The sequence below is a fragment of the Salarias fasciatus genome, chromosome 16 (assembly GCF_902148845.1).
Source record: "Salarias fasciatus chromosome 16, fSalaFa1.1, whole genome shotgun sequence".
NCBI lineage: Eukaryota > Metazoa > Chordata > Actinopteri > Blenniiformes > Blenniidae > Salarias > Salarias fasciatus.
In genome coordinates, this window is record NC_043760.1 from 867686 (window position 1) to 884481 (window position 16796).

The 16796-nt window shown below is 51.8% G+C and overlaps 1 protein-coding gene across 1 annotated transcript in view; it reads right to left on the reverse strand.

Moving 5' to 3' along the window:
- The window catches only part of slc49a4 (solute carrier family 49 member 4), a 59868-nt gene extending 43115 nt beyond the window's left edge, over window positions 1–16753 (reverse strand). Inside the window, 2 exon segments of the mRNA XM_030112764.1 lie at window positions 7015–7108; window positions 16344–16753. Coding sequence (XP_029968624.1) covers window positions 7015–7108; window positions 16344–16638 — 389 coding nt within the window. The 5' untranslated portion in view covers window positions 16639–16753.
- Window positions 16754–16796: the final 43 nt, after the last annotated feature.

A 16796-nucleotide genomic window follows, 5' to 3' on the forward strand; every position in this document is an offset into this window, starting at 1 on the left:
TATTGCTCATGTTTCCACCGCGGTGTAATTGAGAGCTTTATGCTTTGAAAACGTCATAAAAGCTGAGTGGTGGCCGACAGGTTAGAAAAGCTGAAGAACATTTTCCTCAGGCAGGCCCAAGTGAAGACGTTTCTGAGCCTGACGACAGTCAAACCCATCAGAATATCTGACGACACAAACTAAAGCTTTTTGGGGTTTCGCTCATGAAGACACCAGCTTCAGGATGAACGGACAGAAATGGCTTTCTGTGACTGGAGGTGAACGCTGAGGAGAAGTGTTGCTGTAACGTCTGAACGGCGAAGCAGCGGCGGCGCTGGAAGCAGAGACGAAACGTTTTCTGAATCTTCCCTCTGCCCTCCACCCGCCGCTGTCTGACTGGAGGACCGGCCTCCAGCCCAGCACCTCCTGGACGCCTCGCCCGCCTCCAACCACCTCTTTCCTCCCACTCACTTCGTTCTCGTGTTTCTCCAGATTCGCCTCAAAGTTGTTTTATTTGAAAGGTAACAGGAAGTCGACGTCCGTCTTGTGGTTTCTGAGCATGTCGCCTCACGTCAGCACCGGAGGAATGACCCCGCGGTCAGGACGCCGCCTCCTCCGCCGCCCCGGCAGGATTCTGTCCATCTTAACATGCAGGACGGGGGACGAGCGACAGCAGCGATAAGCTTCCTCCCACACATCATCCAGAACACTGTCACTTCCACTTCGGCGTGTCGGTCATCTCTGCATTATTCATCAGCAGCTATCCTTGTTCCCGACTCAGCACCGCTTCAGACCTGAGGCACCGGCTGACCGCGGAACCGGCGGACACCTGCAGACACCTGCAGACACCACCTGCAGACACCTGCAGACACCACCTGCAGACACCACCTGCAGACACCTGCAGACACCTGCAGACACCACCTGCAGACACCTGCAGACACCTGCAGACACCACCTGCAGACACCACCTGCAGACACCTGCAGACACCACCTGCAGACACCACCTGCAGACACCACCTGCAGACACCACCTGCAGACACCACCTGCAGACACCTGCAGACACCGCCGGCGGCCGGTTCACATGATGTAGGCTTCATTCAGAAAAGGAAAAAAACCTCACATTTCTGTCCCTTCTAAATGAAGGGACAGAAATGTGTCCTTTAAGTCCAGGACATTAAATATTTGACGTGTCTGAAGGCCGTCAGGTCAACATGCTGCTGGGAGTGACCTGAACACCACCCGCCTGATGGAGTCCGACGCCTTCTGAGGAAACTGTGACACCAGTCCTGACTGAAGGCTGAAACCTCTGCTTCTGGTTCCGTTTCAGAAAAGCTTCCCGTTTGGGCGTCAACGCTTTCAAAACGACGTCCGTGTCCATGAAACAGATTTGAAGCTTCTTACAAAAGTTCCACCTTGGGAGCTGCATTTCTGCGAGCGCCGCTGTCGTCTGAATAGACGATCAAAACACAACAAAACGTCTCCAGACGTTGTGTAACGTGCTGGTGACCTGCTGGCGACCTGCTGGTGACCTGCTGGCGACCTGCTGGTGACCTGTGGGTGACCTGTGGGTGACCTGTGGGTGACCTGCTGGCGACCTGCCGGCCCTCTAAAAGTGCCCGTGGTTTTATTTGTGTCATTTCAAGCCAAGCCCATTTTTCTGCCTCCCAGTTGCTGCATGTCGAACTTTGACCTGGAGCAGCAGTAAAGCCTGGAACTCCCATAAAGCCCGGCTCTGCCCAGCCGACCCAGAAACCGAGCTCTGCGTAAAGCAGACGGAGACGACACGGCACACGGGCCGCCGGAAACCCAGCGGCTCAGCTGACGGCTTCAGGGCCCGACTGCTGGAAGCCGTCATGACTTTATAAAGGGAATAAAAGGGCAGACTGTCCTTGTGACAGGGTGAGACGCCGACTGTAGCTACAGCTGCAGGACCAGCGTGACAGGGTGAGACGCCGACTGTAGCTACAGCTGCAGGACCAGCGTGACAGGGTGAGACGCCGACTGTAGCTACAGCTGCAGGACCAGCGTGAGCCTCATAACAACACGGCTCCATAACCGCACCCCACTGGTTCTTCGTTCCAGAAAAGCTTCATGCGCCCAGCAGAGTTTTACACCCATCAGTGGAAACTCCAGAAGCGCTGCTGTGTGAAGGTCGAGCTGCGTTGCTGTAACTACACAACACCAGGTGAACTTCTCATCTAGCTTCACCGTATCCTGACTTTCCCTGCTGCCCGAATCCAAACGAGATGAAATTCATCTGTTTGCAGCTGAAGGACTCAGATCATGACAAAGTGAAGCAGGCACACGGTGAAGCACGGCGGGGGCGGCATCATGCCGTAGGGCTGCTGGGAACCGCTGTGACGACGGAGGAAGACGAATGAAGCAATGAACGGAGCGGCGGTTCCTCTTTCCCCGAGCACACAGCTTCAGGACAACTGACTGATACCAGCTGCTATAAATACACCACCACAACACACACACACACACACACACACACAACACACCCACACACACACACACACACACACACACACACAACACACACACACACACACACACACACACACACACACACACACACACACCACACTCTGACCCACAAAGCAACAGACACACTCCGCAGGAAGGAACAGCAGTCCTCTGACCTGGACCGACTTTAAAGAAACACTTAAACTAGGGGGAATATTCACACGTCGAACACTGTTTCATCAATTTTTCATCTTATTTTCAGCACATTTTCTGCAAACTGCCAAAAGCACAGAGAACTCCGTCAGCCGCCTGTTTAAAGACCATCAAACCCTGAAAAGATCAAATAAAACCATCTGATCCATCAGCGTCAGGATGTCAGTCAGACTGAGGCAGGTTCTGCTGGCTGGCTGCCAGGATGAGAGGAGAGATGCCCGGGGGGGGCTCATGGAGGGGGATGGGGGGGGGGGGGGGGGGGGGGGGGGGGGGTGATGGGGGGTGATGGGGGGTGATGCGGGGGTGATGGAGGGGGGTGATGCGGGGTGATGGAGGGGGAAGTGTGGGACGGAGAGGACCACCACAGTGGAAGAAACCTGAGAACCTGTAAACCCTGAGGAGACAGAGGCGCTGCAGTCCGGTGAACCGCCGGAGCCGGATTCTGCCGCGGCACAAAGGCCAAGTCAGTCCTCTGTGGACAGTTCAGGACAGCGGAGGCGTGGCGGCGTCACACCGACACACCGACACACCGACACCAGCCCCAAGCACAACGCGCTCTGATGGCCAATCAGACAGTCGCAGTCTGAGATGAGCCCCACACACACACACACACACCACACACACACCACACACACACACACACACACAGACACAGACACAGACACAGACACAGACACAGACACACACACACACACACACACACACACACACACACTCATCACACAGCTGCCACTCACTGGGGGGGGTGTCTGATTGGAGAGGAGCACTCATCAGTGACCAGAATGCAACAGTCCTACACTCATCTGAACTGGGGCTCGACTCTGTTTCAAAGAGGATTCTGGGTAAAAGGTGGAGGAAGTTCCAGCGTTCAGCTTCACAGCAGCTTTGATTCACTTCAGAAACACAGATCTTACAGAGGAAACCGAGAGGCGGGGGGGGGGGGGGGGGGGGGGGTGGGGGGCAGGTAAACGACGGCTTCTCAGACATGAACGGCGCCTGGAACAAACAAATCTGCAGGGGGCTGCTGCCTGAGGGACGGCCCCGTCTTCCCTGAACGGGGGAAACAGCCGCCGCTCGGCTCCACGTCGGGGGGGAGCAGCCGGAGACGGCCGGCGCCGCTTTGATGGCTCCTGCGACGCCCCTTGAACTAAAAACACAAGAAAAAAAGAGTTTTCTGCTCGTCTCGGCCCGCCGGCTGTAATTCCTGTCATTATCCTCCATCTTTATGTTTGAGATGGGAAGAGGATGCATGAGCAGCGCCACATGTCACCAAACAAAGCCTGGACTCAGACGGCGTCGCCCTCGCCTTGCAAGCCAACAGTGACCAACCTACTGGCCGCCGCCGACACTGCAGCTGCCTCCTCCGCTCGGCTCCTTCACAATCACCTGGAATCCAGAGTCTCTGCAGGATCACCGCGGGAGCCAACCGTTTTGAAAACGCCAGGACGCCATGTCAGAGGGAAAACACCACTGCTACTGCTCATGAGCACTACGGCAGTCAACAGCTCTACCGCATGCTCAGCACAGAGACAAGAGGAAGCAAGGCTTTCCTCCAGACTAAAGACTCCCAGTGCAGGTCCCCTGGTCCTGGTCGGGGTCCAGAATCCTCCTGGTTTTGTTCCTGTTCAGGATCCTGATCCTGGTCCAGATCCTCCTGGTCCTGGTCCTGGTAGTTTTAGAGTTGATGGTCTTCTGGTGTCTGTCCATACGAGACTTGTCTTTGCAATTAACCTTTATATGATCTTGCTCTCTGCTGTGTGTGTGTGTGTGTGTGTGTGTGTGTGTGTGTGTGTGTGTGTTACTGAAAACGTAAACAACAGAAGGAAGATGTATGGAACTGTCCAAAACTTCACATCCGAAATTAATCTGTTTTATTTCAGGTTTTAAAGTTCCATCAGTTTGAATTAGTGGAAAAAGCGCACGCACACACACACAGTCTCGTATTTCTATCCTTGTGGGGACCGTCCATTGACTCCCATTCATGTCTAGCCCTAACCCTGACCCTTACCCTAACCCTAACCCACACCACAACAAAGCCTAACCCTAAAGAAATGTTTTTGCACTTTTACTTTTTTTCTAGTAACAACAACATGGTCAAGAAAACACTGTTTCTCCTACTTAGGACCGGAAAAAGGTCCCACAAGGCACGTCGTTCCACGGTTTTGCTATCCTTGTGGGGACATTTGGCCCCAACAAAGATAGAAATACGAGAACACCACACACACACACACACACAACACACACACACACACACACACACACACACACACACACACACACACACACACACACACACACACACCACACACACACACACACACCCAGCTGCTGTGCTGTACAGACGATCATTCGTCCATGTGAACATGAGGAGACTGTCACGTTCCAGTCAGGATCAGGTCACTGCGTCTGTCTGCAAGTGTGTGTGTGTGTGTGTGTGTGTGTGTGTGTGTGTGTGTCTGGCAGCCTCAGTCACTGGCTCTACGGCTTCCTTGCTGCTGCCTCATGAGCTCCATTGAGTGATCTGCCTTCGGAAGGAGGAATTACTCTTGAACATCCTGAATTCCTGAGTGAAAGAGACGCTTCATTCTGTGGAAACACAATTTCCTCTGTGCATTGATGTTTCATGATATACTGGCTCATTGTGGAGTCCAACAGGAATCATTAGACACATTACCACTCAGAAATATTCAATGAAACTATATTTCTAAAAAGGCGCCGTATAATTGAAACGACCTTCTCGGAGCTCTGCAGAGAAAATGAGCTCATGAGGAAAAACTAACAATGAAAAGCTGGAAATAATGGATTCCTGTAGAGGTGACGGCCGTCAGGGAGCTGTCTGATAAGAGAAGCTGCCGCCTGGGAGGGGAGGGGGGGGGGGAGTGCTCTCCTTCATCCACCTCCAGCAGGCAGGCGGTGGCCGTTTGACCAGCAGCTGCCGCCATGGTCGCCTCCACCCGCTGCGCCGGCAGCCTTTAACCACCAGGAGGACGGAGCCGACACCGGCCAACACACCGGCCAACGCCCCCAGCCTGGAGTTTCCTCTCATGCAGCACCAGGACCCACACCTGACCCCACACCTGACCCCCACACCTGACCCCACACCTGACCCCCACACCTGACCCCCACACCTGACCCCACACCTGACCCCACACCTGACCCCACACCTGACCCCCACACCTGACCCCCACACCTGACTCCACACCTGGCTCCACACCTGACCCCCACACCTGACCCCACACCTGACTCCACACCTGACCCCCACACCTGACCCCACACCTGACCCCCACACCTGACTCCACACCTGACCCCACACCTGACTCCACACCTGACCCCACACCTGACTCCACACCTGACTCCACACCTGACCCCACACCTGACCCCCACACCTGACCCCACACCTGACCCCACACCTGACCCCACACCTGACCCCCACACCTGACCCCACACCTGACCCCCCACACCTGACCTCCACCCTGACCCCACACCTGACCCCACCCTGACCCAACCTGGCCCCACCCCTGAGGCCCCCCTGAGGCCCCCAGTCGCTCCACCATCAGGACCCTTTCAGACCTCTCAGACCTCAACTCTCACCTTCTTCTGCCAAATTCCTTCACTTTGGATCAAACCCTGCAGACTTCCTGTATTCCAGCCGCTCAGTGGGCTGAAGGGCTTTGAAATGTGATGATTGCTGCATGGTGGTGCAGTGCTGGCACGCCTGCCTCACAGTAAAAACCTCCTGTTTGAGTCCTGGACAGTGAGAATACGCCTCGTGAGTGGTGCAAGATTTCCACCTGCATGCATTCTGAGGGTAGCTCGGCTTTCTGCAGGTTTGAGATTTCTTGGTGATTCTACATTCTCTGCAGTTGTTTTGAGAACCTGATCAGGATCCGTAACCTGTCCCCCTTCAGTCAGTCCAGATGGGCTCCAGCAGCTGAAGAGTCCATCCAGAAGACGGAGCCCTGGTCTCCTGTGACGCATGGATACAAACGCTGCGATACCGGGCTCTGTCCTCACATTCAGCTCAGCTCTGCGACCTTCATGGCCAGGAGAGCATTTTTGTGACTTTCTGCCAAGTCGAGTCGGTCTAAGCTTTAAAGTGAGGCTGAGGGTTTGAAAGCTTCTAAAGCGTCATGTATAGTTTTTATGCACAAACAAAAACTAGACCTTATGAAGCATTTATGAACTTTTAACTACAGTTCAGCATAGTGAACATTTTATTACATTGAGCCCGGAGGCGGCAGCCCCCCCCCGGCAGCAGCCCCCCCCCCGGCAGCAGCCCCCCCCCCGGCAGCAGCCCCCCGCCCCCTGGACCTTTCCCCAGGACCATCAGCGCGGCGTGACGGCGGTTTCTCACCATCGTCGGAGAGGCTGGTCTGTCAGCGGGAAGCTGCGCAGAGCTGCTCCCAGCAGCATGAAGAAGGTGGAGAGGAGGAGGGACGCCCGCAGACCTGGAAGACACCAGACAAGACCATCAAGACGGGGGGGGGGGGGGTACCATCCACAGAACAAACACCAGACCTGGACCTTGGACATGGAAGGCTGTAATACTGAATCTGCATCGAGACTGAAGGACAACGTCGGTCAGGCACCAGAGCACCGGGATTTAGAAGAAGACATCTTAAAAAGACAATAACATCGTCTGCATAGACGCCGGTGTCCCAGATACGATCATGTTTATCTGTCGTCACTCAGCTCTGACCTGAGTCACAACATCTCCACGATCCAGCGAGCGGCTGACAGGAGAGGAGGTTCCTTCTTCCATCAGCCAGACGGCAGGAATCCCAGCCGGCGCCTCAACAAAGCCCTTTTCAATCTCTCGCTTTCAGCCGCCTGACATCTCCTCACTTCCCCGTTCTGGTTTCCATTCCTGAGGCTTCGGCCAGGCGGCGATAAGCAGCACTGTGGAATGAAGCCGATCGAGCGGCCGGGCGGGGCCGGGGGGGCGGGGCCTGGGCCGGGGGGGCGGGGCCGGGGGGGGCATGCCTGTCCTGAGCGCGCCGCAGTATTCAGAGGCCGAGTGGATCAGCTGCTGAGTCGTCTCCGACTCCCTCCACTGCGCTAACTGGGAAAACCCTCTTCAGTCAGCGCCGAGGTGATGATATAATCTCTGGCTTTTATTATGAAGGGACAAAGGTGCTTCAGGCCTCATTCGCACGGCAGCGTTTCAATAAAGTTTGGCATTTACAAGACGTCGAACATGTTGAAAGAACCACCCGTCTGCTGCATCCTGCCGCTTTAGGGTCCCGGTCCGGAGCGGGACTGAGGGATTTTTGCTGTTGTGGCTGAATAAAGTCACAACAGGCTGACAACACCGTGAGGAGAATCTTCACTCTATGAATCAGTTTTTGAATAATTGTAGTGAAGGAAAGCATCTTCCAATCAGCGCTTTTAGCTTTAGATAGCTTAGCTGCTACTCTAACAATAAGTACCTTCTAAATATATCGATAGCAACAGAAGTATGGGATCGGCCGATACTCCAGGCCACCCCCAATGTCAGTGATGCTGCCATGAAAGCTAGCGAGCTAGCATTAGCCTCAAAGCCGTGCTGGCTGGGTGCACCACAGCGATCGGACAGGTTTTCTGGACATGTCACCGCATTCTGAACCAGAAGTTTCCTCCATGTTGACTCTTCTGTTGTTTTTGATCGTCATTCTTTGGTTTTGTGAAAAATATAAAGATAAAAACTTTTAATGTTACAATTAAATGTTAGTATTTGGGGTGCAACGGTTTACGGTTTAAAACCGAACCGTACGGTCCGCCCTGCAGTTCCTCAGTTCGCCTCTATGAAGCGCGCTTTTTCAGTCTTACAATTAATTCATTTCTGACGGCCGTGGGAAGCATCCATCCAGCCCAGCTGCTCTCCGGCTCTGAGACAGCCCTCCTCCCCTCCTCACCCAACCCTGTACAAACCCCGCCCCGCTAGTTCATATGCAGCGACTGTGCAATGGGAGGCGAGCACATGGCCGAGTGGGCGGAGTCTCTCACTGAGGAGGAAGCTGGGCTCAGTGTCTCACACTGAGACAGGAAGGAGAAAAACAAAAGAAAAGTTATGGCGAGCGGAGGAGAGACCGGAGTCTGAAGAAGCACCGTCTTCGTTCAGATCTGCGGTATGCGGACATTTTGTTTTCCCTGTGGATTATAACGACGAGGTTTACTGTCGCCACGGCCCGACCAGCTCGGCCCCGACTCCCGATCAACTCGGCCCCAAGTAACTGAGAAAAAATTACCGGTAAATTTGTCTGGCGCGCCGCCGCTGTGGAACCGGGACGAATCACACACAAGCCTGTCACATACCTGTCAATCAAAAAGGGAAGGGGCGGGGCTAAAATAGAACAACCACCAACGAAAACCAGCATTGTTGTCACGTGAGTCTGCTGGAGGGTGAGCAGACGTCTCATACGCAGACGCCCCATTCACACTGCTGTGCTGCAGAAGTGACCACAAATCCATCAGTTTTCAACTTCTGATGGAGTTTATTATAAACATCATGCATGGAGCACACACAGACATGAACAGAATGAAATGAAGTCATAAACTCTTCAGATTTTTATTGAGAGAATTGGTTTAAGGGTGTATATTGTACTTGATTGCTGTTGATATTATGGTTGTATGACTCTGATCAGCGTTACTGTGATATTGTACTGTTATATCTATTATTATCACATGTTATTATAACAATTAGGATATTAATATTTTATTATATTTAAATTTTATACTTGCTATTATGACTATTATTGCCATTGTTATCTTTTAGTCATCACAGTATTGCTGTTTCCATATCAATTATTATGCTGTATTTTATTTTGATAACCTAACCTCACCCTGATGACATGTAACAGCCAAATAATCGCTCAGACTAAGAGGCATTGTCATAATTTAGTTTTCTTAAAAGCAAAATAAAAGGAATCTTTTGGAAAGTCAAACCTCTTGTTTTTTTTAATGCAAAGCACGAACCGAACCGAACCGAACCGGAACCGTGATCCTGAAACCGAGGTACAAACCGAACCGCGGGCTAACTGAACCGTTGCACCCCTAGTTACTCTGGCATCATTCCAGCGGGTCTGGCCCAGCCGAGACGACGTGCCTGAGAAGTGAAAACCTGTCGCCCTGGATTAATGAGCTCTCATGATGAGGCCACTGATCAGGGGAGCAGCCGTCCGGAGTGATTCTCCAGCCTCCTGCTTTTCTCACCTGCTCGACCACAAATCACTCTTTACTGCCTTAAACTGTAGAAACACGGAGTAGAAACGAGGGCAGGACTGTTCTTTATGAGGCCCGGAGGATCCAGGCCGGAGTGCGAGGAGCGCCTCGTAACGGTCAGCTGAGAGCTGTAAACCGGTCTGTCACTAAATAACAGGAGTCAGAGCGCGGTGAGCTCTCCACGCCGCTATCTCAAGCCAGAGTCCACCAGGTCAAACTAAAGCACTCCAAAAACTGACTGGCCTGGACTTCCACTGTCCTCCAGCTTCTCTGGTAAAAGCCGCGCTGTAAAGCAACATGTTGCAGTATTCCAATCAACAGAACACCAAGGCTTTCACCAACCAAGGCTTATGCCAGTGAGACACTTGGTGAAAAGGGATTTATTTGCCATGGCATCACGCCACGCTGGACCGGTAACGCAGTGACATCCATCCTGGAGCTCTCCAGCATTACCAGGACTTCTGTCAAAACTCGCTCTTTCTGGGGATTAATGTGAAGATATTTCCATATTTTATGCAGAGGAACAGCGTCACATCAAAGCCAGAAGCAACCGTGTGGCCGAGCGTCACTTCATCAAAGGTCACTGACCTTTAGCTACCGGCTGACCCCGAGTACCGATGCCAGGACAAGAAAAAAATGAATAGCGTTAGCGTCTCGTTACCTCGACCTGTCCTCCTCCGGCAGCCGCTGGATGGCATTCTCTTTGAGGTTCATTCTCTGGATCTTCTGGCCTTCATTTCTTTCCTGAACTGGGAAGAAGTCCTCCGATGTGAAGTGGGCACTACACCCCCGATAATCCAAACGTCGTAAAGTTTGAGCTTTGATGCTGGGGTCCGTGTTGAGCGCTATTAGCCATGGCTTCAATAAATCCCGGTCACGCAGTGGGAGCCTGTGAGCTCAGTGACGTCCAGCTGGTCGTTTTACTTTCACAGCAGGATATCTTCACACTGGAACCATTGTACCAAAGTTACAACCAGCTGAAAATAAACTCTGACTGCCTAAAAAAGCCGATGGAGATGCCGTGGTCTGACTGCAGAGCAGAGACGCTGCTTCCATGTAAACAAACAGAATGAATGTGCGCCACGGCGCAGAGTGATGACATCATCGCTTCAGAGTTCCCGGAGAGTTGCTCAATCTCGCCGGTTTACAGACTTCCCCATAGCGCTAAGTGATGCTGACTTAATAAATGTACATGTATCTACCACCCCACAACAAACATAAGAGAAAAGAGCGTCTGTAACGGCTGCATGTCGGCGCCCCGCCCGCTGCCGTTATATGGATACGGGAGGATCTGATTATCTCCGAACCAACTGCAAATCACACGAAAGTCAAACGGGTGAGTAAATGCTGTTGTGACGAATGTGAAATAAGGTCCAGACTGTAAAAACGACCGTTCCCCTTTAAATTGTTCAAAACTGCAGAAAGAGCAGACGCAAGAACACGATGGCCGTAGTCCGCCATGTTGAATGTGATGAACTGGGGAGTCCGTCTGCTCAGTGTGACGCATGAGAGACGCCGCGCTGTGATTGGTCCGCCGCCTTACGGGACGGTAAATTACCGGCTAATGCTCCAGATCCAGTCCCCTCGACATCCAAGCAGCATGTGACGGATGTGGAAGGACCTGGCTGGCCAGGCTCCTGACGTGTGACCGAAAGATCCACCGAACTCAGTTTCAGTCTGCGTCACAGGAACCGCTGGAACCGCTCAGAACCAGGGAGTGGATCAGACAGCAGGTGGATCCCTTCAACAGGTGGGTTCCCTCACCAAGTGGATCAGTTTAACAAGTGTATCGCTGCACTGCTGATCATTCATCTCGAGGTTTGGGGGAAGGAGACCTCCAAAGCGGGGCCCAGGCTTTAAACCAGGTCACAGCGGGGCTCAGTGCTGACTGAGTGGAGCCAGACTGGAGCAGATCTGAGAGGACTTCAGCTCATCCGAGGGTTTATTTCAGTTCCTGCTGCCTCGTCAGACGTTCGCCACACTGACCAAATGGATCTGATGCTTCGTGCGATGATTTAATAAAGCAGACAAACCGCACAGAGCTGCTGAGTCAGCGTCACGAGGAGAATTGTGCAACGACTCAGCAGGATGTAAGTGGTGTTTAACAGAGACGCAGCCGGCTGCCGTTATGGCGCCATGTGACCGTCCCGGGTCTGCGGCCCGGACGCCACTCTGGTGACGCAGAGGAACCGGTTCACTGAAAACCTGGAGAGTCGAGGCTACAGCTCTTCAGACCGAGTCTCCTCGATCTGAAGTCTGCTGGAACACAGAAGGTTTAACTGCACTTCACCTCACAATCTTCACTCGCGGTGCCACAGCACAAACATTACAATCCCAGCTGGCAGCTTCATTTTAAAATTAACTACAACATTCCCGAGGACAATTTTGCTTTGTGCCTGCCAGCTGTTGACAACAGTAATCTGTGTGTGAGCATGTGTGTGTTTGTAACACCTCCACATGTTCACTGTGTGTTCTGCCATGAGCTGATCAAAAGCTAAAAAGCTGGAAAAAGAAAAAGCTGGAAACAATTTTTAAGACTTGAAAACTTTCAAAAGCTTAAAAAGACCTAAAAGTTGGAAGAGAAAGCTTAAAAAGTAGAAATAGTTGAAAAAAAAATTAAAAAAGCCCAATCAGTTGAAAAAACTGAAGAGAAGCTGAGAAAACTGAGAAAGGTGAGAAAAGTGAAAAACACTGAAAAGGTTTTAGGGAAAAGGTTTAAAAAGCTTTAAGAGTTAAAACAGCATCACTGAAAACCCACCGAGTAAAAACCATCAGTAAAGCTCCAGCAGAAAAATACTGCAGTAGAAAGATCCAGACTAACGAAGGAGCAGTCGGCACAGCAGCTGTGTTGCCATGGAGACCAGCTGCATCCAGCAGGTGTGTGTGTTGCCATGGAGACCAGCTGCACCCAGCAGGTGTGTGTGTTGCCATGGAGACCAGCTGCATCCAGCAGGTGTGTGTGTTGCCATGGAGACCAGCTGCACCCAGCAGGTGTGTGTGTTGCCATGGAGACCAGCTGCACTCAGCAGGTGTGTGTGTTGCCATGGAGACCAGCTGCACTCAGCAGGTGTGTGTGTTGCCATGGAGACCAGCTGAACCCAGCAGGTGTGTGTGTTGCCATGGAGACTAGCTGCACCCAGCAGGCGTGTGTGTTGCCATGGAGACCAGCTGCACCCAGCAGGCGTGTGTGTTGCCATGGAGACCAGCTGCACCCAGCAGGTGTGTGTGTTGCCATGGAGACCAGCTGCACTCAGCAGGTGTGTGTGTTGCCATGGAGACCAGCTGCACTCAGCAGGTGTGTGTGTTGCCATGGAGACCAGCTGAACCCAGCAGGTGTGTGTGTTGCCATGGAGACTAGCTGCACCCAGCAGGCGTGTGTGTTGCCATGGAGACCAGCTGCACCCAGCAGCCATGACAGTGAGTCGGCACTGTTCGGCTCCAGTCCTTGTGATTCTCACAAAGCTTTCATTTCGTCTCCATCTCAAGCGGTTCTCTCTCCAGATGCGTTTGTTTGGGGAGAGTCCAGAACGTTCTCCCGTCTGCTCCAAAGCATTAAGACAGAGATTTTCCACCTGCATCCAGAAGTTCACACATTTTCACAAACTGGCTGTGGCTTTATGGATGATCCCACAGACAGGAAATCCCAGGATGAATCCTGAAGGGCTTCTGATGCTCACAGAAAAAGAAAAACAAATTCAGTTTCACCTCGGGATAAAAAACTGCTGATTCACTGTCACACACACACACACACACACACACACACACACACACACACACACACAGTCTCGTATTTCTATCCTTGTGGGGACCGTCCATTGACTCCCATTCATGTCTAGCCCCTAACCCTGACCCTAACCCTAACCCTAACCCACACCACAACAAAGCCTAACCCTAAAGAAATGTTTTTGCACTTTTACTTTTTTCAGTAACAACAACATGGTCAAGAAAACACTGTTTCTCCTACTGAGGACCGGAAAAAGGTCCCACAAGGCACGTCGTTCCACGTTTTGCTATCCTTGTGGGGACATTTGGCCCCAACAAGGATAGAAATACGAGAACACACACACACACACACACACACACACACACACACACACACACACACACACACACACACACACACACACACACTACACACACACACACACACACACACACACACACACACACACACACACACAGTAAAGGTGTCCTCTGGAATTTCCTGCTTCTTTCTCTTTAAAAAGCGCCGCCGGGTTTCCAGTAAAGGTTCCAGGTTACTGCAAAGTGGTTTCAGTCATTTTTAACCACAAATGAAGAATCATGTGAGAAGAGTGCCGGCCGCTCTGATAATCACATTATTATTTTTGGTGAATTATTAGTTCAACATATTGGAAGAGAAATCTGTTCTTTAAAATAATGAATATTCACTGTTCGTCTCTATTTTCATCCTTTCAGCGACTTACACTCTTGTTAGAAGAAATTAGGAGGATAATGTGAAATTAAAGGATTAACAGCTAAATATTGCTGTTAGCAGGTGTTCGGATCAATAGAACACCTTGTGGTTTACACTGCTCGTGGTTTTACTCATTACATTTCAACATTACAGTTTGACATCTCGATGCTAACGGAAGCTTTTTTTTTACCAAACATTTCCAGTCATTTCTTTTCCATCATGATTTCTCCTGAAGAATTGAGCCACATTTACCCAGCTACATTTCAAATCAAAACAGTTTTTAAAATTTCTGTTTTAGAAAAGCTTCACGCTGCAACATTTTGAAATGAAAGAAATGAAACAAACAGAAGGAACTTGTGCAGCGAGTCTGAGAGGCGATGGTGAGAACAGACGACGAGACGGATCGCTATACCGTGAAGGTCTACCGAGTCCAGTATGGACCAGGACCTGCAGAGTATGGACTGGGACCAGGACCGGGAGCACATGGCCTGGGAGTCATGACCCTATGGAGGGAACCTTGTTCTCTGGTCTCTCCACTGAGCATGTGCAGAACTCATGCTCATTAACAGTGCTTTCAAAAAGTTGTGTTCTGCTGTTCTCGGTTTCACAGAGACGCTGTGACCCTTTGTTTCCTCCTCAAACTGGAAGAACGACGGCGTCTCGGGAACAAAGCATGGCTGTGGTGACCTCCCGGGTCACAGGGTCGCAGGGTCACTTCCACCGGGGTCACTCAGCTCCCACGTGTGGAGGCTGCTGGCTGTCCAAAGACCGTCCACCGGCTGTCCAAAGACCGTCCGCCGGCTGTCCAAAGACCGTCCACCGGCTGTCCAAAGGCCGTCCACCGGCTGTCCAAAGACCGTCCACCGGCTGTCCAAAGGCCGTCCACCGGCTGTCCAAAGGCCGTCCACCGGCTGTCCAAAGGCCGTCCACTGGCTGTCCAAAGGCCGTCCACCGGCTGTCCAAGACCGTCCACCGGCTGTCCAAAGGCCGTCCACCGGCTGTCCAAAGGCCGTCCACCGGCTGTCCAAAAACCGTCCACCGGCTGTCCAAAGGCCGTCCACCGGCTGTCCAAAGACCGTCCACCGGCTGTCCAAAGGCCGTCCACATACGACGGAGGACATTCCATCTGGTGTTTCCACCTCAGCAGGACCGGAACACACTACTTAAAGTTTAATGTCGAGACGTCTCACACTTTACCGGACGGCCCGGTCTCATCTGGCGGGGGCCGGACTGGTGAAATACAGCCGTAATAACCTTTACATTGAAACTTCAACGTTTTTGTTTTGGCGCAGAGCACAGGTGATCAAATTACTCCAGAGAATGACTTCTGACGATATTGTTTAAATACAGTGAACGCTCTGGTTTGCCAGAAACGCCGTGGATCTGCCTCTCACAGCAGCGTCGGCCAAACCTCGGCTCAGGTCAGCGTGGCTTTAAGGAAATGACTCACATGAAATCTCTTTAATGCAAACAATGTTTCTTTAAAATTTTTACAATTTTTGGCTTTTTCGGCCAGATTAGAGCACCTTGTGGGCCAATTTTGGCCCACCGACCTTATGGTTGACACCCCTGGCTGAGAGGGTTTTTAAATGACAGTATTGCCTTGGACAGAGGTTGTTATTCGTTGTGAAATTAATATTTTTAATACACATTTATTACAAGAGTGCCCAAAAGTGGCATACATGAGATGTGTTTAGGTGCCGTCTAATAAAATGGGAAATTTAACATCCTGCGAAGTTTCGAGAATTCCTTTACTGTATTTTTTATGGTATTTAAAGTATTTTTTTCCGTTTGTTTTGTCTTTCTGTTGAAAGCACTTGTAGTATTGGTTGTTCTTTCCAATCCTCTTATATTGGAAATATTAATGTTCGAAATAAATGATAGATATGAAAAAAACATATTCACAAAATAGTGAAAACACAGGAGCTTGTAAACGCTTCGAAGACCTGAACGTTCCTGTCGACATGCAGAACATCCGAGGCTGAACACCGAGCCAGCGGCGCGCGCACAGAAGCAGGACATGCTGTTCCGGGACTTGAACCACTCACCTTTCTTATCCATGAGCCACATAAACAAGAACCAGGGCAGGTAGCCCACCGGGCCCCACAGAACCAGGACCGCGATGTCCGACTTGGTGAAGCCGAGCGCGTGAACGGCCGAGTTCTGGATGGGACCCCAGAAGTTCCACACCATGCCCTGCATGAGGGCCAGCAGGGAGAACAGGGTCAGAACCAGCCATCTTCGGCCGTACACTCGGCTGTTGACCGGCGGACTGTCCGCCTCCGGGTGGCTCGGGGCGAGGAGCGGCTCCCTTTCGGCCTCGGTGCTCGAACCGGCACCCATAGCAGCTGCCCCGTTTCTCGGTCTCAGGTGAAAGTCCGGGTTCCAGAGGTTCACTCAAGCCGCGTCGCTCCTCATCGACTACAAAAACAAAACCACTAACGCGTCTGCTGGTCGCCATATACTGCGCACGCGCCACCGGAAGCGGCTGCAGTAACGGA